General features: G+C 63.7%; 1 protein-coding gene across 1 annotated transcript in view; it reads left to right on the top strand.

Moving 5' to 3' along the window:
• Positions 1–20,776, top strand: part of SMG6 (SMG6 nonsense mediated mRNA decay factor) — a 52,737-nt gene that overhangs the window by 11,021 nt on the left and 20,940 nt on the right. Inside the window, 5 exon segments of the mRNA XM_087923820.1 lie at positions 98–208; positions 290–484; positions 3,913–3,974; positions 6,496–6,557; positions 6,560–6,637. Of these exon segments, the coding sequence (XP_087779946.1) occupies positions 98–208; positions 290–484; positions 3,913–3,974; positions 6,496–6,557; positions 6,560–6,637 (508 nt within the window).

Below are 20,776 nucleotides of genomic sequence, written 5' to 3'. Positions count from 1 at the left end.
GGCCACTGAACGAAGCGGGTGTAAGTCAAGGACTGCCGGTGCATCAGGGGGGGGGTCTGGGTGCCCCCCCTCTGATGCCCCCTCTCTGTCCCCCCAGAGGAGGAAACTGGACGCTGTCTATTACTACATGCGCAGCCTGGCGGCCAGCAACCCCATCCTGACGGCCAAGGAGAGCCTGACCAGCCTCTTTGAGGAGACCAAGCGCAAGGTGGGTACCGGGGGAGGGGGCGGGGGCTGCTGGCCAGGCCTGCTTAGCCCCCCAGGTCCTCACAGCCCCCCGCCCCCGCAGGCGGAGCAGCTGGAGCAGAAGAGCCCCGCCGAGGGCAGCCAACGGAGCAAGAAGGCGGCTTTCCGGCCCTCCGGGGATGACGCCACCCGCCTGGAGCTCTGGATCCACCCCTCCCACCCGCGCTCCGGCCAGGACCCCGAGGCCAGCCGGGACCCCCAGCAGGACGGCGGCCTGAGCAGCCTCAGCCCCAGCGAGGTGAGCGGGGTGCGGTGCTTCACCAGGCCACCAGGGGCGCTGCTCCACTTGCTATGGGCGGGTGGGGGGAAAGCCCTGGCTTTCGGCTCTGGGTTGGGGGCAGCGGGCGGGGGGGGCTGGGTGCCAGTCGGGCAGGCCCTGCCCTCCCTGGTCCTGTCTTTCTCCTACGTGGACGGCAGGATGCGGGTGGGGGCTCCCTGGGGCCCTGAAGGCCTTGGGAACTGGCACAAGCCGCCTTTCCTGGAGGGGCCTTTAAGATCTGGGGGCAGTTTTGTCATCTCGGGGGAGGGTGTCCAACCTTGGCCTCTTGAGGGCCAGGGGACTCCCACTCCCAGATTCCCCAGTCAGCCGAGGGGAAGCCCCCGGTCTCCAAGCAGCCAGGCCTGGACACCCACCCGCCCCCGCTGTCAAAGTTTTGATCTCTGAAAAAGAAGCCAACGCCCTTCGGGGGCCCTGCAAGGCCCCCCCTTCAAAAGGGCACCCAGGCTGCCCACTTCCGGAAAAGCCCCCAGGGAGTCGGGTGAGGCCAGCCCTTGGGTGGTTCAGTCAACAAACCATGGTTTGTGGGGCCCTGCGCCCTCCAGGGTTGTCCTCATCGTCTCTGCTGAGTTGGGGGTTTGCTGCGAAGAAAGCAGAGGCACCGGCGTGGTTTCGGGGGGGAGAATGGTGGAAGCTTCTGGGCCCCACTGGAGTCCTCCTGGTGTGGCCCCTCCCCAGACCCGAGCGGTTGGGGCTTCGCTGCAGAGGAACAGCCCCCGTGGGTGTCCCTGGAAACCCTCCTGGGGCTAGAGGCAGCGGGGCCCCCCCTTCCCCGCCAGATCCCCCTGGGGGCCTTCAGGACTGGGTCACCCCCCCCCCACCCGGGAGCTGCTTTCTCCGGAGGTGAGCTGCTCCGTTTCCGGCTGCGAGGGTTGCTGCTGGAGGAAGCGGCGGGTGCCAGGCTGCTCAGGGGGCTGGTTAGAGGCAGAAACCACAGGCCCCGTTCACAGACACACACACACACACACACACACCCCGGCCGGGGACGTGACCCAGGGCACGCACTGGCCTGCCGGAGCCCCTGCTGGGAACGGAAGCTCCCCCCACCGCAAAACTCCAGCCCCTCCCCTCCCCCGGGTGACCTTCTGCTGCCCCTCGCAAGGCGGGGTGACGTTCCCAGGAGGGTTTGCAGGCAAGGGGGGGCTGGGGGGGCCACGACGTGAAGGGGCCCCGGTGGGAAAGGGGCCGCTTTGTTTCCCAAGGCGGCCTGGGCGAGAGGCCTCTCCCTTCCCCTGCACAGGCGCACGCCTGCCCCCCGGTCCCTGTCCCCCACTTTCATGAGGACTAGAAGCTTTCCCAGGCCGCCTCCTGACCCCTGGCAGCCCCCTCGGTGGCTCTGACCGGCCTGAGACTGGGGAGAGGCGGGCTCTCATGGGGAGGGGCACCCAGGGCCCACAGGCCCCCTTCCCTCCCCTCCCCTCCCCTTGCAGAGGGCACCTCTTGCGCCCCCCACCGGCGGCCAGCACTGCTTCCAGCTCCCTGAGGGGAGGGCTTCTTTCCCGGCCCCCTCCAGAGTGGCCACCGGGGCTCCTTCCCCTCCGGGGCCCCAGCGCCCAAGGGCCCCTCCCCGGCCTCTGGGGCCAGCAGACCCGCCTTTCCTGCCCCGGGGCCCCCTCTGGCCAGGGGGTCGTCCGGGCCCAGAATCCCCCAGTGGCTGGGGAGTGGTGGGAGCCGCCCCATGCCCAGGGTGGGGAAGGGTGCAGGGCGAGGCTCCCGGCCCCCCGCCGGCCTGCTCCTCCCCCTCGGCTTCGGCACGGGGAGGGTCTCCCAGGGGCGCCATCTGGGCGGCTGCAGGTTGGGCCCCGGCTTGGCTTCTGCTGCCTGCCGCTCGCCAGCCTCCCGAGGGGGAGCCCACAGTTTCTTGGGGGCCCTGGCGGAGCCCTGCCTTGCCCATTCCCCCCGAGCAGGCCTGGGCCGCAGAGAGCTTCCGCCCGGGGTCACGGCGAGGGCAGGGCGGGGGGGGGGGGGAGCTGGGCTGCTTTGCAGAAGTGCCCGTGGGCTGGTGCCGCTTCCTCTTGTGGGCAGCCGGGCCCGGAGGTTCCCAGCGCCGGCCCGGCAGGTGAGTCACGCACGGGCTGAGTCATCTGCAGGGCGCTCGCCGGGGGGCGGGGGAGGAGTTCTGCAGCCGGCCCGGGGCCAGGGGAGAGGGCAGCTACGCCCGCGGGCTTCTTCCCCTCTTGGGGTGCTTCGTCCCCGTCCCCCCTCCCCACAAGGCCCTGCTGGCTTTGAACTGCTGCCTTTGCTGGCCCAGTCTCCGGGGGCTGGAGGGAGATTGGCCCCCAAAATGATGCTTGGGAAATGCGGCTTCGGGGGACCGTTCCCCAAATGGCAGCTGGACCCTCCCGGGGTTTCCAAGGAGCGAAAGGTTTTCAGAGAGGGAATCCAGGCAGTCCAGCTGCCTTTTGGGGGAAAGCCCCTTTGGGGTTGGGGGCATCTGCACAGGGACGGAGCCAGGCTCAGGAAGCGAAGCCGGTTTCGGGGCTGGGGGTCATGGGGGGAGGGGCTCAGCAGCAGAACTGGGACCCCTAAGATCCTGATCCAGCCCCCTGTCCCCCCTCCCGGAAGCCGGGCCCAGTTGTTTGGGGGCAGGACGGGACAGGAGGGGGCAGTTGAGCTCCAGCCCACGGGGGAGGTTGGGGGTCTCATGGGGTGGGGGCCCGCTTGGGGTGTCCCTGCACTTGGGCTCTCCGACCGCTCCGCGTGGCCAGGAAATAGAATCGGGGGTAGAACCGTTGAAGGGATGAAACGTCCCTGGCAAACCTTAGAATAAAGTTTAACATTATCTCAGAGGCTCCAATTGCCTGGTGGGGGGTTCCTTCCCGGAGGGGGAGCTCCCACTTTCCGTTGGGCCGCCAACTCTGCGGATCCGGGGCAGCCAGGGGCTCCCGCCTCCTAAAAGTGGCAGCTGGGGGGCAGCACCCAGGCAAGGCAGAAGGAGCTCCCTCCCCCGCTTGCCTTCCAGGCTCTGAGCATTTGGGGGCCTCACACCCACCCACCCACCCTGCGATGCCCCGGCCTCTGGCCCTGCCTGGCTGCAAAGGCCCCGCCCGCCAGCAGAGGGGGCCCTGGCACCACCCCGCCCTCCTCCTCCAGCTCCCTCCGCAGCTGTCTGGCAGGGCCCCCCGTCCCCCGTCCCCCGAAGGCCCGGGAGGGAGGCTGGAGGCCGGAGGCTGGAGGCCAGGGCCCGGCCGGTCAGTTCCCATCTGCTGCCCCACCCGCTCGTCCCCGGCCAGGCTCTCCGGTCACCCGGGACCCTCTCGGCTTTTGCGCGGTTGCTCGCAGGAAGAGGGAGCAAGCGGGCCTGGCTCGTTTTCCCATCTTCGTCTTCGTCTTCTTCTTCGTGCCCCCCTTCCCGCCCCCCTGCCCCCCCGCTCTCTTTTCCCATGCAGCTGAACAAAAGGTTCGTCCTGCGCTTTCTCCAGGCTCATGGGAAGCTGTTTACCAGGATTGGGTAAGGCTGCAGGATGTTTGTTTTCTTTCGCCTCCATTACGAGCCCTTCTGGAATCCAGTCCCGGGAGCAGCTGGGCTGGTGTTTGGAACAGAGGGCACAGGGTGGGATGCGAATGACCGGCCTCCTCCTCCTCCTCCTCCTCCTCCTCCTCCTCTGCGGGGTCCGGGGGAGCGGGGGGGGGATGCCGGCTCTGCCTCTCAGGCTGGCTCAGCGCTCGGCCTAGCAGCAGCAGCAGCTCCTCTGCTGGCTCAGAGCAAAACCAGCCCCTTGGGTAACAGCATAAGAGAGCCGGTGGGGGCCCTGGGAGGTCTTCCAGTCCAGCCCTCGGCTCAAGCAGGAGGAGAGCCTGCCTCAGGGGAGTCCAGCCTCGGAACTGTTGTGTCCCAAAGGGGCTTTTTCCCCAAGAGGCAACGGGCCTTTCCGGTTTCCTTTGAAGACATTTCACTTCTCCTCCCAGGAGCTTCCTCAGTTCTTTAGAACCTCAGGAGTGACGAAGTCCGGTTGCCTCCTGGGGGAAAAAGCCCCTTTGGGACAGCCGTGACCCAGCGATGGAGGATCTCCATAGACAGGAAAGACCCGTGGACTTCGATTCCCAGAATCCTCCAGCCAGCCCGGCTGGCTCATGAGTCCTGGGAGTCCACCGGTCCCAAAGGGGCCCCCACTCCCCACCCCTGAAATGCACCCGGCCCCAGGCTCGCTTTCTCCAGAGGTCAAACACAAATGCACCGTTTTGCTCCCCCCGTGACCGAAGGCCGGGGTGGTTTTCCCAAACCAGTGCAATTCACGAAGAAGTTGGCCTTTCCCCGACTGGTCCGCCCCGGTCCCCAGGCCCCCCAACGCTGCCTGTCCACGTGTGGGCTGGACGTGGGGCTTCTCAGCCTGGCTTAGCATGGAAATCGTGCGGTGCCTTTCGGATGCCATCCCTCCCAGAGGCTGGGATCCCGAGGAGGCCGGCTGTCCCCCTGGTCAGCCTCTGGTTGGGCGCTGGGTCTCCGGGCGAGGGCCTTCTGCTCCGGGCAGCTGCCCAGGCGGCCCCCACCCCTCCCCTTCGGCCCTCACCGGCAGGGTCCGAATGTCCAGGGCAGGGTGGCTGGCCAGAGAAGCGGGACGTCCCTTGGGGAAGGCCCCCTCACCCCCCGGCCTCATTCCCGGCACGGCTCCTCCGTCTCCATCTTGGATGGTGGTTCTCCAGCCTCCCTCTCGGCTCCTCGGAGGTTAAAGCTGGATGAAGCTGACATGAGCCTGCCCTCCCCCCTCCCTCCCCCCCTCCCCCGGCCTCCCCCGAAAGCTGAAGTCAGCCTGGTATTTTCCAGTCCTCTGGAACAGATGTCTTGGCCTTCAAAAGAGATTTATTTTTGTCCCAGGATCAGCCGTTCTCCAAACTTCAGGTGAATCCCATCTGGTCCCTGGCCTTGTTTCGCTCCCTCGTGCCAGGCCGGCTCCCAGCCCGCCCCCTTCCCCTCGGCCGGTCCCCTTCCAACGCGGGCCAGGCCCTGCTCTGGGCCGGTTCTGCCCTGGGCAGCTCCAGGCCGCCGGCTGGGCGACCGGTCCGTTGAAACGGCAGCCAAAAGGGGGAACTTATGGCCGTTCTTCTCGCTTACGGCCGTTGCAGCCGCCTCATGGGCCCCTGATCAAAACGGGCTTGGCAGCTGGCAGGGGCCCACGGCGGTTGAGCCGTCCCGGGGTCAGGTGATGGATCCCCTTGTGCGATTGGCAAATGAAAGCCAGCCGGGAGGCCAGATCCACTTAACAACCACGTGGCTCCCTTAACAACTGCAGAGATCCACTTAATGGCTGCGGTGACAAAGCCATAAAACAGGGCAAAATTCACTCCCTCACTGCCATAGAAATGTTTGGGCTCTGTAAGTCGAGGACTCCACGCCCTAGAGACAGTTTTTTTTTTTTTAAAGGAACAAGCAAAAGCAGAATTTGGTTGGGGTCTCTGCAGTGCCCACCCCGCTCCCGGGGCCAGTTCCGGGGCATGGGGGCACAGAGGACCCTTGCGTGGAGGAGGGCAGCTGGGGTGGCAAAGCCCTAACCGCGGGGTCCCCGGTTGCCCTGCCCCGCCCTGCCCTGCAGCTGCCCCCCCCCCCGCTGCCTGAGGTGGGCGAGGCTGAGCAGGCGGCCCCCCTGCCACCGCCGCCACCGCCGCCACCCCTTCTCCTCCTCCCGTGGCCCCTGGAAGGAAGACTCTCTGGAGGCCGTCCGTGCCCAGGCCTCTGGCCCTCCGTCAGGCGGGCTGGTCCCATCAGTCAGCTCTGCCCGCGGGGGCTGCAGGCTTCTCCCCCCCCCAGACTGGCCCAAGCTTGCAGGGGGGGGGCTTGGGGGGGCGCCTGGCGAGAAAGGGAAGGAGTCAAGCCGCCCAGCCCCCTCCTCACCGTTACCGGAAAGGTTCTCTCTGTAAAATGGGCTGGGAACCTCGCCCCCCACTCCCCGCTTTCTTTGGAGGAGGCCAGGCTAGCTGGGCTCTGGAGGGCCCCGCCCGCCTCTCGCTCACTGGCCTGCCCTCCCGCCCTTCAGGATGGAGACCTTCCCGGCTGTGGCAGCCGAAGTCCTGGCCGCCTTCCAGGCCCTGCTGGAGCACAGCCCCCCATCGGAAGCAGCCGCCTCCTCCAGCTCACGGCCATCAACATGTTTGCCGTCCACAACTCCCAGCCCAAAGGTAGGCCTGGCCGGGGGGGGGGGGGGCTGCGCGGGCTTCCACCCTCGTAGAGCATGGGCAGAGTTCCAGAAGAGCCCCTCCCCCCTCGGTACCTCCAGTGGGGGGGTGAGACCCCCCCAGCGGAAACGGTTCCGGGAGTTGGGACGCCGGTCTAGAGGAAGGAAGGACCGGGGGGGCGGGGGGGCATCTTCCAATACTGGAGGGGCTGCCCCAGAGGAGCGGGGGGGGTCAAGGAGGGCAGGAGAAGGAGCAACGGAGGGAAGGTGACTTAGGGAGGAAGCAGCCGGGAGGTTGTGGGGGCTCCAACCCTGGAGGGTCTTGAGAAGAGACCAGGCGGCCATTGGTCCGGAATGGGGCAGGACGGGGGGTTGGACTAGAAGGCCTCCAGGGCCCCTTCCTGCTCTCAGTCTGGAAGTGGCCCCTGCTGGCAGCAGACCCTCCATCCTGGGAGGCAGCTGCCCCGGGTCCTCTGCCAGGGACCCCATGGCTCCTGAGGAGGCAGCTCCCCCCCCCCCGGCCAGGCCAGGGCCCCACCCGTTCCCAGAGGGCTGCCAGATTTTGGGGGGGTGGGGTGTCCTTGCGGCGGCGCCATCGCTCAGCACCCCTTGTGTCCTGGCGGGCATGTGCCAGCCCGGCCTCCCCCGAGCAGCGAGAGCAGCCGGGCGAAATCTGGGCAGCGGGAGCGTTGGCCTGCCGAGGGGGAGGGGAGGGGAGGGGTCCCTGCCTTCCGACCACAGATGCGTGGAGAATGTTCCTTTGGGGGCTTCATTTTGGGGAAGTGGGGCGTCTCGTTCTGGTGGTGTGCAAGCTCGCTAATTGAAGCCGGGCCGTTTGCGGCAGGGCATCTCGGGGGGGAGCAGGAGCCCCTCCCCACCCATCTGCACCCAATTTGTTCCAATCTGGACTCGGGGGCTTCCTTTCCCCCTCTCCTCCTCCCCCCAGTGCTTTAATAACTTGCTTTATAATTGCGCGAATCAAACCCGTCCCGGGCAGGCTGTTCCGTTTTAGGGCCTGATTGGATTATGGTTTGTGTGAATCGCAGGAAGAAGATCCGTTTATGGGCCACCACCGCGGGGCCTGCGTGTGCCGTTCCCCCGGATCATCCCCAATTCTTGAGTTCCCCTGCCCCCAGTGAGAGCTGCGGGTCCCTTTGGGGTCCCCTGAGGCTTCCCAGGCTGAGCAAAGGGGCTGCAGGTCTTGGGGCTCCTTAAGAACAGCCCCTCCCCCCTTACCAGGTCTCGCCCAGGCGTGTCGAGACCGCAGGGGGCTTGGCCAGCCAAGGGGGCAGGGGTGCAACGCACGGCCAATGCTAAGGGCCCCCCAGGCCAGGACATGTGGGTGGCCCCCTCCCAAGGGCCCTTGGAGGGGCTATGTGGCCCCTCTTCCCCCCCCCACCAGAGAGGGTGCACAGACCGAATTTCCGGTGCGCTCCGGGAGGGGGGGGGCAGTTCCCTTCGCTTCCCTTTGGAACGGGAGCCCCGGCAGGGTTGGAGGGGCCCCTGGGCGCCTGAGCCTCCAGCCTGGCACCTGTGGGGAGACGCTGGGGCTCCCGTGGGGGGAGGCTCCTTTGGTGGGCCGGAGGGGGGCAGCAGGTGGCATAAAAACGGCCCCAGGCTTGACTTGGAGGTGGGGGGGGCATCTAGGGCCACTTGACCACCTGAGGGACTTCAGCGCCCAGAATTCCTGGGCCGGCAGAGCTGAGGGATTCTGGGAGTCGGAGTCTGCAGGTGGTCAAGTGGCCGTAGATGCCCCCCCCCCCCCCCCCCGAGGATTGAGGGCATTTTAGAAGCAGTTTTCACAGCGACGCTGGCGGCCTCCTCCTCCTGCCTGCGGAGGCCCCCACTTGATCCTCTCCTGTGACTTGTGACCGTTTTTCACACTTACGACAGCTGCAGCCTCCCCAGGGGTCACGTGATGAAAGCTCAGGCGCTCGGCGGCTGATCCATGTATGTGACGGTCGCAGCATCCTGGGAGGCCACGCGGTCCCCTTTGGCGGCCTTCTGGCAACCAGCAAAGTCAGTGGGGGAAGCCGGCTTAACAACTGCAGCGATTCACTTAACAACGGCGTCAAGGGAGGCTGTAAAATGGGGCAAAGGAGAAACGTTGGGCTCCATGTGGATGGAAGTGGAGGTTTTCCCTCAGGGCTGCGCCTGGAGGAGCCGGGCCTTTGGGCCAGGCGGGGGGGAGGAGGAGGAGGAGGAGGGGGGGGGCTGCCTGAAAAAGGCAGCTTGGGAGCCCAGCCGGAGCCGGATGGGCGTGGCGGTTGCCTCAGCCGAAGGGAGGCGAGGGGGCTCCTGCTTCCGAGGGTTATGCCTGCGAACCCTACACCTGCTCCTTCTGGTTCCTGCCCTTGAAGGCGGGGGAGGGGGCGCTGGAAGGGACGGAGGGGCCACGCAGGCAGGGGGTGCTCGGCTGGCCCTGGGACACCTGCCAGCACCCCCAGGGTCAGGGCATCACCACTCAGGCCTTCGGCAACTCTCTCGTGTTTATGACGGTCGCAGCTTCCTGGGGGGTCACTTGGTCCCCTGTTGCAACCATCTGATGACCAGCAAAGTCAGTGGGGCAAGCCAGACCGCCTAGTTCACTTAACGACTGCAGGGCTTCCCTGACCAAGTGTGGCCAAATTCACTGAGCAACTGGAACTTGAGGGGGTTTCAGTGTGGTCGTGCGTTGAGGACCACCTACCAGTTGGTCGACTGATGACCTAAATAAACAGACGGGGGCTTTGGGGCAGGAGGAGGCCAACCCATCTTCCCCTGCAGAGGCAGCGAATTCCCGTCTTCCACTCCGGCGGGGCGGGGGGCTCCCGCCAACCCCAAGAGTTGGGGCTCGTGGCGCTGCCTGTGGGAGGGGCTGTCTTGCAGGCTGCTTCAGGAGGCAGCTCTGTGGCACTTCGGTTCTGGGGCTCCTCCTTGGTGGCACCAGACGGGCCGCTTCTCGGGATCCAGGGGGCTTGTGAGGGGCCGGTCTCTCTTGTGGCAGTTACCGTGACGACAGCCACCCCCACCCCCACCCCCTTTTTCATCTCTTCCCCGGAGCTTCGGCTGCGTCTGCCTTGGCCAAAGCCCCCCACACACACACACACTTAATTTTGAGGAGCTGCCAGGACGTTGCCCTCCGGAAGCCTCACAATACCACTGAGAAAGAAAAACAAGAAACCCAAGAAGAAACCAGCATGGCTGCACGAAGATCTCTCTGGGAAATCGAAAGGAAAAAAGGACAAGGACAAAAAATGGAAAGAAGGACGTACAACTAAGGCAGAATATCAGCAGGATAGCCAGAATCTGCAAAGACCAAGTCAGGATAGCAAAGGCTCGGAACGAACAAAGACTTGCAACAAAAGTCAAAGATAATAAAAAATAGTTTCTTCCAACATATAAATCACAAGAAAAAAAAATCGAGGAAACAGTCGGCCCACTAAAGAGAGAAGATGGCAGGGAAGTAACAGGCAGCAGAGAGAAAGCAGAACTGCTTAACTCATTCTTTGCATCCGTCTTCACGCAAAAAGAAACTATAGCTCAACCCACCAAAAACTGTGAAAGACAGACCAGAAATAAAAGTTAAAATAAGCAAAAAAACAGTAAGAGAACACCTGTCTGATCTCGATGGAACACAAATCACCGGGGCCTGATGGATCACATCCCAGAGTTTGAAAGGAGCTGGCAGAGGTCATCTCAGAACCGCTGCACCATATCTTTCAAAAAACACCGGGGAACTCCCAGAGGACTGGAAAAGAGACGATGTGGTCCCCATCTTCAAAAAAGGAGAGAAAAAAACAGACCCAGGAAACTACAGACCAATCAGGCTAACATCAACACCCGGGAAGATACTGGAAAAGATAATAAAAAAACAGATCTGCCAACATCTAGAAACAAGTAAAGTAATAACTAGAAGTCAGCACGGGGTTGTTAGGAACAGATCGTGCCAAACCAATCTGATTTCATTCTTCAACACAGCGACTAAATTAGTAGACCAGCAAAATACTGTGGACATAATATATTTTGATTCAGCAAGGCATTTGACAAAGTAGACCACAACCCACTTTTTAGTAAGCTAGAAAGAAGTGGAATGGTTAGCACCACCACTAGATGGATTTGCAACTGGCTGACAAACCGTACTCAACGAGTAGTCCTTAATGGGTCTATGTCTACCTGGAGGGAAGGAAGCAGTGGGGTGCCACAAGGTTCCCTCTTAGGCCCAGGACTCTTCAATATCTTCATTAATGACTTAGATGAGGGAATAGAAGGGGAACTTACCAAATTTGCAGATGATACTAAGCTGGCAGGAATAGCCAACATCCAAGAAGACGGGCTCAAGATGTAACAAAATGAAATTTGATGTAGAGAAAAGTAAAGTCCTACAAGAAAAACCCAAAGGACACATATAGATGGGGTGAAACCAGGCTCAATAGCAGGAACGGTGAGAGGGATCTTGGAGTCTTAAATAGGAGCCAACTGTGTGCATCAGCAGCCAAAAAAGCCAATGCAATCCTAAATTGCATTAACAGAGGGATGCAATCAAGATCAAGGGATGTACTGATACCACTCTACAAAGCCTTAGTAAGGCCACACCTAGAGTCCAGCATCCAGGTTTGGTCACCACACTATAAAAAAAGATGTGGAGACTCTAGAAAAAGTGCAGAGAAGAGCAACCCGGAGGATGAGGGGACTGGAGGCTGAAACATACGATGGACGGTTGCAGGAACCGGGCCTGGCTAGTCCAGGGAAGAGAAGGACCAGGGGAGACAGGAGAGCATCTTCCAATATTTGAGGGGCTGCCACAAAGAGGAGGAGGAAGGGGGTCAAGCTGTTTTCCAAAGCACCAGAAGGCCAGAGAAGGAATAATGGATGGAAACTGAACAAGGAGAGATTCAACCTTGAAATAAGGAGAAACTTTCTGACAGAACAATCCACCCATGGAAGAGAAGTTGCCCTCGGAGGTTGTGGGAGCTTCATCCCTTGAGACTTCCAAGAAGAGACTGGACGGCCATTGGTCAGAAATGGTGTAGGGTCTCCCGTTTGGGCGGGGGGTTGGACTAGATGACCTATAAGGTCTTTTCCAACTCTGATTATCTGTTAAAACCAAATCGCCTTCGGAGCTGAGCCGCTTTGTGGTTCCGGGGCTCCCCGGGCAGCGTTGAGTCCCAGCTGATGGAGGTGGGGGAGGGACTTGGCAAGGGAGTGCCCCAGGGCCTTCCCCTCCCCTCCTCACCCCTCTGGGCCTCCTGGCAGGATGGCCAGAGCCCCGTCCAGCAGCCAGCCTTTCAGGAAGTGGGGCGCAAGAGGCCTGCTCGGGATCTGGGTCGGTACACTAAGCTAACGCAGACCCTGACTTAGCCATCGGGGCTTGTTCAGCAAGCAACAATGGGCGGGCGACGTGACGTAAGGAGATGCCCTTTCTGTGTGGCAGAAGCATTGCTGTTGAGCAGCCCAAGGTAGAAGGAGGACCTAGGGGCCACCTCCTCTTGGCACCAGCAGGCAGACTCTGCCCACTGCCAGGCGTTCCGTCCTGACCGGCTCAAGGTTGACTCGGCCTTCCGTCCTTCCGAGGTCGGTAAAGGGAGGACTGTTGCGGGCAACCTGCAAATCATGCTGGCAGCTCAGAGTGCCCTTGAGGGTCGAGGGGTGGTGGTACGTAAGCCTAAACGCGGTTGCGGTTGTGGGTGGCATCCGCTGCTCTGGAGGGGTGCCACCCACGGCAGTCTTGCCTTGGCAGAGACGGGCGTAGAAGAGGGAAGCTCGGGGGCACAGGAGAAGGTCAGGGAAGGCGCCCCCCCCCCCAGGCCTGAGAGCCAGCGTTTGGGGGGCTGCAATGGAGAGGAGGGGGCCGGAGGGCCTTGGCTTTGCTGGTGGCCACAGGGCCCTTTGCCAAAGGGCACCCGGAGCCCCTTCTGGATGGGTGCGCAGGGCTGGTGGGGGTGGCCTCGGGGGGCCTCCGGGGTCTCGGCTGCCATCCGTCTCACCAGCCTGTGGCTTTGGAGGAAAGCTGGACTCTGCCAGGGGACAAGGAGTTCAGCCGCCGGGCATCTCAAGAGCTGAGCAGGGTTAGGGTCAACCCTCCCGTCGACCCCATAAAGATGAGAGGAAAGGCCCCACAAATCCCTCTGCCACGCCCACGGCCCCAGGGAGGCCACACACACACACACCCCCACCCCAAGGGGCCCCCTGGCTGCCCAGAGCAGACCCTGCTGAGCCCCGGGGGCCCAAACCCAGCGTCCCCTGCCAGTGTGGGGCTGGGGAAGGCCTTCTGCCGTGGCTTGCAGCCTGGCTCGGCCCACCAGGGGCAGAGGGGGGACTTGGGGGTCCCAAGCCCAGACCCCAAGGGGGGGGAGGGGGCGGCCGTGGCCCCCCCAGAGCCATCACAGCCCTCAATCTCCGGGATGCTAATTCCCCTCTTCCTCCTGTCCGGAGCTGCAAAGGTGCCTCCGGGCAGGGAGTGTCCTGGGGGCCCTCGAGCGTGCAGGCCAGCCTCCCCCTGCCTTCCCTCCCCCCGTGCAGAGAGCGGAAGCCTCCGCCGCGCACTCAGGCCCATCTGCATTGGCTGAGCAAGACGTATCGCAGCTGCTGCCGGCTCTGCTGTGAGTCGCTGGCAGTGCGCGGAGCTGCTGTCTGCTGGGGTTTACTGCTGTCTACATTGAAACATGGCTGGGGGTGGAAGAGTTAGTGGCACCATGCCAGCCCCAACCTTCCCCGAGACCCCCTCCGGTCCCCCCCACCCACCCCTCTTTAAAGTCACATTTCCAGGCCAGACAAAGAATTAATCTCTGGGCACTTCAGATTGCTGGCAGCCCAAAGCAGGATGTGGGATATTTTCTCTCTCTCTCTCTCTCTCTCTCTCTCTCTCTCTCTCCCTGTGTCTTGGCTGACTTTTTTACCTCTCGAAGAATTTGGAAGGGCCGTGAGATCCCCCTCCCCCCTCCCTCCCGCCCCCTCCCCGCTCGCCTTGGTGCCGCGCAGCTTTTTCTGCACAACCGATCGCCCTGCTGTGGCTTCGCCCCTAATAGATTTCATATGCTGGTCCCGTTGACATCAGTATGAAAGTATTCTGCATGTGATCTGGTGTGTTTCCTGCAGGAAATCTGCAAGATATTTATTAAGAACTAATAAAATAAACCTCTCTTGAGCTTTTAGGTAGTGTTCAATTGTTCGTGTCTCCCCCGTTTCCTTTTATCAGCCAGGAGTTTTGTTGTGTTGCTTCTCCCTCGTTCTCTCCCGCCGGCCCCCTCCCCATCTGCCTACCCCTCCCCCTCCCCCTCCCCTCCCCGGGTCTTCAGAAGGGCGGACGGGGTGTGAGAGAGAAAAGAGCCCGGCCTGCCAGCCAGCCAGCCAGCCAGCCTGCGCCTGGAGGGCCTGGCTGGGCAGGAGCGAAACAGCGGGCGGGCGGGTGGGTGGGTGTGTGTGTGTGTGTGTGTGTGTGCGTGCGCGTGTTGGTGTGGTTGCCGGCCTTCCTGCCAGCCCTGGGCCTCACTTTCTTCCGCGGCTCCCCTTCGCTTTTCTCCTTCTGGTGGCAGCCGGAGACGGTTAGCCCGCAAATGGAAGTTATCCTGGTCATGAACCAGAGGTGCTCTTGCCCCCCCGCTTTTCCCAGCATCGTCCGCCAGGCACCCCTAAGCTGAGGGGGGTCTGCCTCTTTGTCCCTGGACCTGAACTCTGGCTGGGAGGGGTGCCCAGGGGCCCGAGAGCGGAGGAGGGCGCAGGTGGGGGCCTCTCTCTCCCCCAGACCCCCTTGGCTGCCTTTGGGGGGACCAGGCAGGGGCCCACTTGGGGTTTCTTGGCTCCCTTTTGGGGGCAGCCGGAAGGGGGCTCCCCAGCTTCAGAAGGGGGTCCACGTGTTTCCCTGCCCCCGTTTTGTTTTTTAAACGAAAGCCCAGCTTCTCCCCAAAGGCAGCAGGGGAAACACACAGGCATCCTAGGGCGGTTGGGGACCCCCGTTCTGGGGTCTGCCGAAAGCCAAGCGGCTGCCTGGGAGGGAGGGGGCGCCCGCCCAGCCCTGTGCCCGTCCTTGGGGGCGCTGGGGGCTGGCCGGGGCCGAAAGGAAGGAAGCTCTGCCTCCCAAGCCCTCTGCGCTTTCTCAGCGTGATAAGCCTCTGAACGGAGGGCTGCTCGCTTGGAGTTGGCAGGGCCGCCTCATTCTTTTGTCTGCCTGTTTATTTTTCCCCTCATCCTTCCACATGTGTGTTGCAGCCCACAGCCAAGCCCTCCGCAAGGCACGGAGCAGCACCGCAAACTCCCATCCGTGGCCCCCCCACCCCAGCCCCGTCCCACAGCCCATGGCCCAGGGGGAGGGGCCCCCGTTTTCCCAGGCAGCGGCCCCGCAGGAGGGCCAGGGCCAGGCCTGGGGGTGCCCCCGAGCTCCCCAAGATGTCTTAGGCTCAGCCAACTAGAGTCCCGCTGGCCGCGGGCTGCCACGCAGCGGGAGAGCCACGGCCCGTGACCCCCTCTTCCTCCCTTCGGCATGGCTGCTTTTCTGCAGCTTCTTCGGCTGGGCACCACGGAAATGCCCAGGGAGCGTTTTCTGTGGGGGGGAGGAAGCCCCGGAAGGGCCCAGGAGCAGCTCCAGGGGTCCGAAAGGAAAAGGGGCTGTGAAGGGATCCGCGCCAGGGTGCCCTTTTCCTAAGAGGCTCTTGAGGGCCACCAGCGGTCAGGGCCAGGACCCCTTGGGGGCTCTTGGGAGAACATTCGGGCATGTGGCCGAGGCAGCGTTTTATTTTCCCGCAAAGGGGCCGGATGGAGGCCCCCGGCGTGGCTCCGGCCGGCCCTTGACCCCGAGGGGCGGTTTGGGGGGAGGCCTGGCCTGCTGAGCTGCCGGCCATTGAGCTGAGACCTGGGGGCGAAAGCAAGGCTGGGCCGCTTTGTGCCCGTCCGCTGCCCTTGGCCCCACATGTGGCCGGCCGAGGGGGGAGGGAGGGGATCCGCTGCTGCTCCGCTCCTCCTTTCGGCCAGCCCCACCTCGGCCTCCTCTCTCTTCTCCTCGTCTATCTTTTCCGTCCCCCTCTTCCTTCGGAGCAGTTTTTAATCATGTTTTAGTTAGTTCCAGCCTTTTTCCCTCGGTGGATCCCATTGGAAAAAGCCCTTGAAAGGAACCAGTTGTACACTTCCCCTCCTTTGAAGCTCTGCTGGCACCTTTTCCAGCGCAGTAAACCGTACAACATGGGCTTTGAGAGTTTCCAAACACAGGCAGGCAGGCTGGCGTTCGGTGGAGGGGGAAATATTTGACTCGGCCGGCCGGGCCCGGCTGCTCAGGGGGAGACGGGGAGAGAAGGCTCAGCGGGGCTGGTCAGGGCCGAAACCGAAACCCAGCCCGGAACGGCCTCCCGGAGGTCACCGGCAGCCGCGGCCCTTCCCAGATCCCCCGGCTCCTGCCCGTGTGCAGAGCGGAATGCTCCCCTGGCTCCTCAGAGGAGGATGGGGGCCCCCTCGATGGCCTCCTTGGGACCCCTGAGCTGCACCTGGCAGCCCCCAAGAACGCCTCCTTTGCTCCACTGGTGGCCATCCCAAATTCTTGACAGACATCCTTGGCCACTTTCAGCCTGCAGGACTTCAACTCAGCAAAGCTGGCTGGGGGATTCTGGGAGTTGAAGTCCACCAGGCTGAAAGCGACCCCCGCTCTGAAGGCTGGGACTTTCTCTCCCAAAGACCCCCGCTCATAGCCTCACTTGAGTTCGGCCGGCCAGGAACGGTGTGGTGCCAGGCCTTAGCTCTCCTCCTCTCCTGCCCCCAGGACCCTCACCCTGTCCCCCAAGGACCAACCCCCTCCCCGTAGCCAGGGGGGGAGCAGCGGCTGGCACAGGCGCCCCTCGTCTGTGGGAGGCAGAGCAGGCCCGTCTCCTGCTGCACGTGGGCATAAAAGACCCCCAAAGACAACCCGGAGGCCCTGGCACCTTCCTGTCTGCGGCCGGTGCCCAAGAGCCCTCACGGCTGCGTGGATCGGATTAGCTGTCAAGGGCCTCCCGTCTCCCTTTTGGTGAGCCCGGGGAGCCTGCGAAGATTGAAACCAAAAGCGAAATACCTTCTCAGACCGATATTCAAAACAGCCCCTCGGAATGACTCTCCGCCAGCGTGCGAAGGCCACCGTGGCTGCCAGAGAGCTGCTCTTGTGGTTCCTCTGAAGTGTCGAGAGGCCCCGACCTCAGGGCTGGGCGGGGAGGGGGCACAAAGAGGGCGGGGGGCAGGCCCTGGCTCGGCCCCCAGGTGGACTCGCCAGGTGAAAACCACCAGATACTAAACACGCAGTACAGGGCGGCGGGGGCGCGTAGAAAGGGGGTCCTGGGTGCCCCTGACCACCACTGGGATAATGTCCCCTGGTTGGGTCATGAGACGCCTGCAAGGAAGCCACCAGTCACTCTCCGGTGGGAGCGTCGGAAAGGCAGGAAAGGGGCAGCCCGGGGATCTCCCACCCGGCCTCCCCCGGTCCGAAAGGCCTCCAGGGTTGTGGCCCAGTTGGGCCTTGGCATTTTAAGGAAGGGGCTTCCTTGCCCGGAGGGTGGGAGGCTTCCCAGCTGCACCCCAAAGGCCAGAACCAGCTGACTTGGGGCTCATTTGCAGACGGGGGTCTCCGAGAGCTTTGGGGGGGGCTGCCAATGGCCCCCACAGGTTGCACCCCCCTCCCCTCCCTCCCTGCAGACCCCCCCCAGCCCCCCCGGTGCTCCTTTGAGGGCTTTGGTCTTTGGGCCGCTTCCCTGGGTGTTTGTGGTTTTCTCTCCAGGACTGGAGTGGCCCTTTATTATTGACCCCTACGGTCAGTCCTTGACCTACGACCACAATTGAGCCCCAAACTTCTGTTGCTAAGCGAGGCATTCCTTAAATGAGGTTTCCCCTCATTCTGCAGCCTTTCTGGTGATGGTTGTTGGGTGCGAATTCCTGCCGTTGTTAAATTCGACTCATGGTCATTAAGTGAACCCGGCTCCCCCGCTGACTTTGCTGGTCGGATGGTTGCAAAAAGGTGACCCACGTGATCCCAGGACACGGCGACCGTCACAAAGGCGAGCCAGGTTGCCGGGGGCCTGAATGTGGACCAGGGGACCATCGGGTGACCACGGGAGCCGTATGTGTGAAAAACGGCCATAAGTCCCCCTTTTTCAGGGCCCTTCTAACTTTGGCCACTAAGTGAAGTGATGTAAGTCAAGGACCGCTGGGTAAGCCCCCAAAAAAAAAAAAAACAAAGCAAAGAGACCCCAGGACCTGGCTCTGGCCCTCCAAGGCGGCTGTGATTCGGTCAGCCGGCTGCTGCCCTTGGAAAGGCCCCCCCTCAGGTGGCCCAGGGCGGCCTTGGCATCATCCGGGGTCCTCGCTGCTCTCCCCGTCCGTCCGTCCGTCCCCCCCGGCCCCCGGTCCCGGCCTTCTGCCCGCCGCAGGGGGAGCTGGCTCCTCCTCCGCATGCCTCCTGCAGCCTTTTCAGGAAATGCCTGGGAATAACATGTTCTAAAAATGGGAGCCTCCTTCCCCAGATACTTCCGGGAAAAGCCTGCGCCACGTCCGTGGCCAGGGCAGAGCGTGCCCTCCACACCCGGGGCCAGCGCGTACGTGTGCGCGGGCAGGTCGGAGGGATGCTGGCGCCTGGCAGCCTGCGGAAGAGGAAGCCACGGGGGAGGGAGCGTTGGGCAGCGGAGGAGGGCCCGGAGGCTGGCCAGGCCCTCCAAGGGGGCAGCCGCTCCGCCTGGGCCCTCGCTCCTGCGCAGGACCTCGGCCTTTCCCGGGAGGTGGGGGGGGGGCTCCTCAAACTCTGCAGCTGCTTCCTGGTGACGCCAGAGCAGAATCCAGGCCCTGCCCTGGGGGTTGTGCTCCGGGGGTGGGGGAAGGGGGGCTGGGAGAAACAGATGAAGTGTTGAGTGCCTGATGGCTTCCATGGGGAGCCCCCTGGTCCTCCTTGCCCCCTCCCCGGGTTTGGCAGCCTCCGCCCGGCCCAAGTCCTTGCTCTTCCCATGGCGGGGGGTTGAGGGGAGGCCCTGCCAGAATGAGGACCGGCTGGGGAGGGGGTGGGGAGGTCAGGGGGCTTCTGGGGGCCACGCTCAGGCCAGCCCCTGCCATTGGGCCCCTGCCAGCCTCCGGGCAATGCCCCCGTTTGCGGGGAGCCCAGCTGAAGGCGGGTTGCCTTAGGCCCTGGGGGCGGCCATGGGCCTGGGGGGGCAAAGGGGTCACACCCGGCCCAAGTCCTTGCTCTTCCCACGGTCCCACCCCCCACCTCCCCTCTGTTGCTGGAAAAGGTGCAGAGGAGAGCAACTAAGATGGTTGAACGTTGGAAGATGAACGGCTGCAGGATCTGGGTGTGGCCAGTCTAGAGAAATGGGGGGGGGGCATGGCAGCGGCCTCCCAGTGTTTGAGGGGCTGGGGGTCCAAAGCGCCAGGAAGCAGCGCCCCAACACTGGAGGCTTCTAAGGAGAAAGCGGTCTGACATGGTACGGGGTCTCCTGCTTGGGGCAGGGGGTACAGCCAGAAGACCTCTGGGGGTCCCTTCCAGCTCCCTTCTGAGGGCTTGGGCCTCAGATCCCGCCTGGGCTCCCTCTGGGCTGACGACCGGAGGCCGGGCAGCATCCACCGGGGCTGAGCCTGCAGAAGAGGCTGCCGGCCGGCTGGGATCCCTCCTCCCCCTCCTCCGGCGTTGGTTCATCGGCCCCCCCTCCCTGCAGAAGGCAAAGGCCAGCCGAGGGGCCTGGGGCACCTGAGAGGCGACCGTTAGGGGAGCCTGATCGGTCAGCCAGGCTCCTCCCCAGCCTCACCTGGCAGGTCCAGGGGTGCGGGGCCAGTGGACTCCCCAGGGACCCCTCGGGCTGGCCCTGAGGGCTCGGACCGTACCAAACGGGTCCATGGCGGGGGCATCGTCTTCGCTCCCGGTGGCCTGAAGGCTGGCACCCGGGGTGCCCCCTGCTGGGGGGGGGGCAAGAGCGCCCCTCCCTCCCTCCCTCCCCGCCTCTTCCCGGAGCTGCTGGGCTCCGGGGCTCCTTGACAGTTACAATAACAAGGCCGGCCGGGCTGCCTTTCCCAGCAAGCGGTCGCTGGCGGCTGCTCCGCTGAAAGATGTATAGCGCTAATTAGAAACGCATAACATCCGGCCACATGGCGGCCTCCTTCTCCCAGCCGATCCGTTTCCTGAGACCCGACAACTTTGACGACAGTTGGTTTATGTTTTCCACAACTATTTTGTTCTCTGGGAAACGAGGAGCCTCGCGGAGGCGCAGGGCGGCCCAGGTAGCTTGGCAGAGCTGAGGCTGGCACCCGGCCTGGACGCTGGGCCCGGCCGGAAGTCCCAGGCCCTGGCTTGGAAAGGGCCGCTCCTGGTGCTGGGGGCCGGAAGGAAGCCCCCCCCTCCCCTCCAGCTGCTCTGGCCCCGCAACAAGCCCTTGCCCGTCCCAGGCCCCCCCTTCCCCTTCCGGGTCATCCTCTGGCCACCCTGCGGGCCCTGAAAGCGGCTCCTGGTCTTCCCGGGGCAGGAGGGGCCCCCAGAGGGCAGGGGGTCAGCGGAGGAAGAGGCGGGGAGGAGAGCCGGGCCTCTTGCCAACCGGGCCAATCTTGGGCCCCTGCCGTGTCCCCCAAGGTCCCTGGGAGAAGTTGGGGCGGATTGCCGCCGAGCCCCCTGGGAGCGTGGCCCCTCCCCTCAAGACCCAAGGCTGCCAAACGGGGGGGGGGGCAGGGGGAGGCCTCCTTCCGGTCATTCAATTCCAATGGGGGATAAGGGCCCCTTAAGGGCTGAGAAGGAGCCCCTCCCCCCCAATAGCCCCTGAGGTGGCCGAGGCTGGGCTGGCAGGGGGGGGTCAAACGGTCACCTTGGTGACCTGCATACGATTAACAGGTGCTTGATAAGCCTCCTGCCTTGTCAATGTTTCCTTCCTTGGAGCTGGGCCCGGGGTCCGGGGCGGCTCCTTGAGGGGGGAGAAGGGGTCAGGAAGTGGGCCAGGGGAGGCGGTCCAGCTTCTTGAGGAAGGGGCTCCCTCTTCCTACCGGGACAGGCCCACGTAACAGAAATGAGAGTTGGCAGGGACCTTGGAGGTCCTCTAGTCCAACCCCCAAGGGCGGCCCGGTCTCTTCTTCGAAGCCTCCAGCGATGGAGCCCCCCACCTTTCGTCCCTCCTTCGTTCCAGGTTGCTTCTCTCTCCCGATGAGCTTCCACCCGTTGCTCCTGGTCCCTGCCTTTTGGGGAGAGGTG

The sequence above is a fragment of the Pseudonaja textilis genome, chromosome 1 (genome assembly GCF_049901715.1).
Source record: "Pseudonaja textilis isolate UNSWEBS1 chromosome 1, rPseTex1.2, whole genome shotgun sequence".
Lineage (NCBI taxonomy): Eukaryota > Metazoa > Chordata > Lepidosauria > Squamata > Elapidae > Pseudonaja > Pseudonaja textilis.
This window is presented reverse-complemented; position numbering and strand designations above follow the sequence as displayed.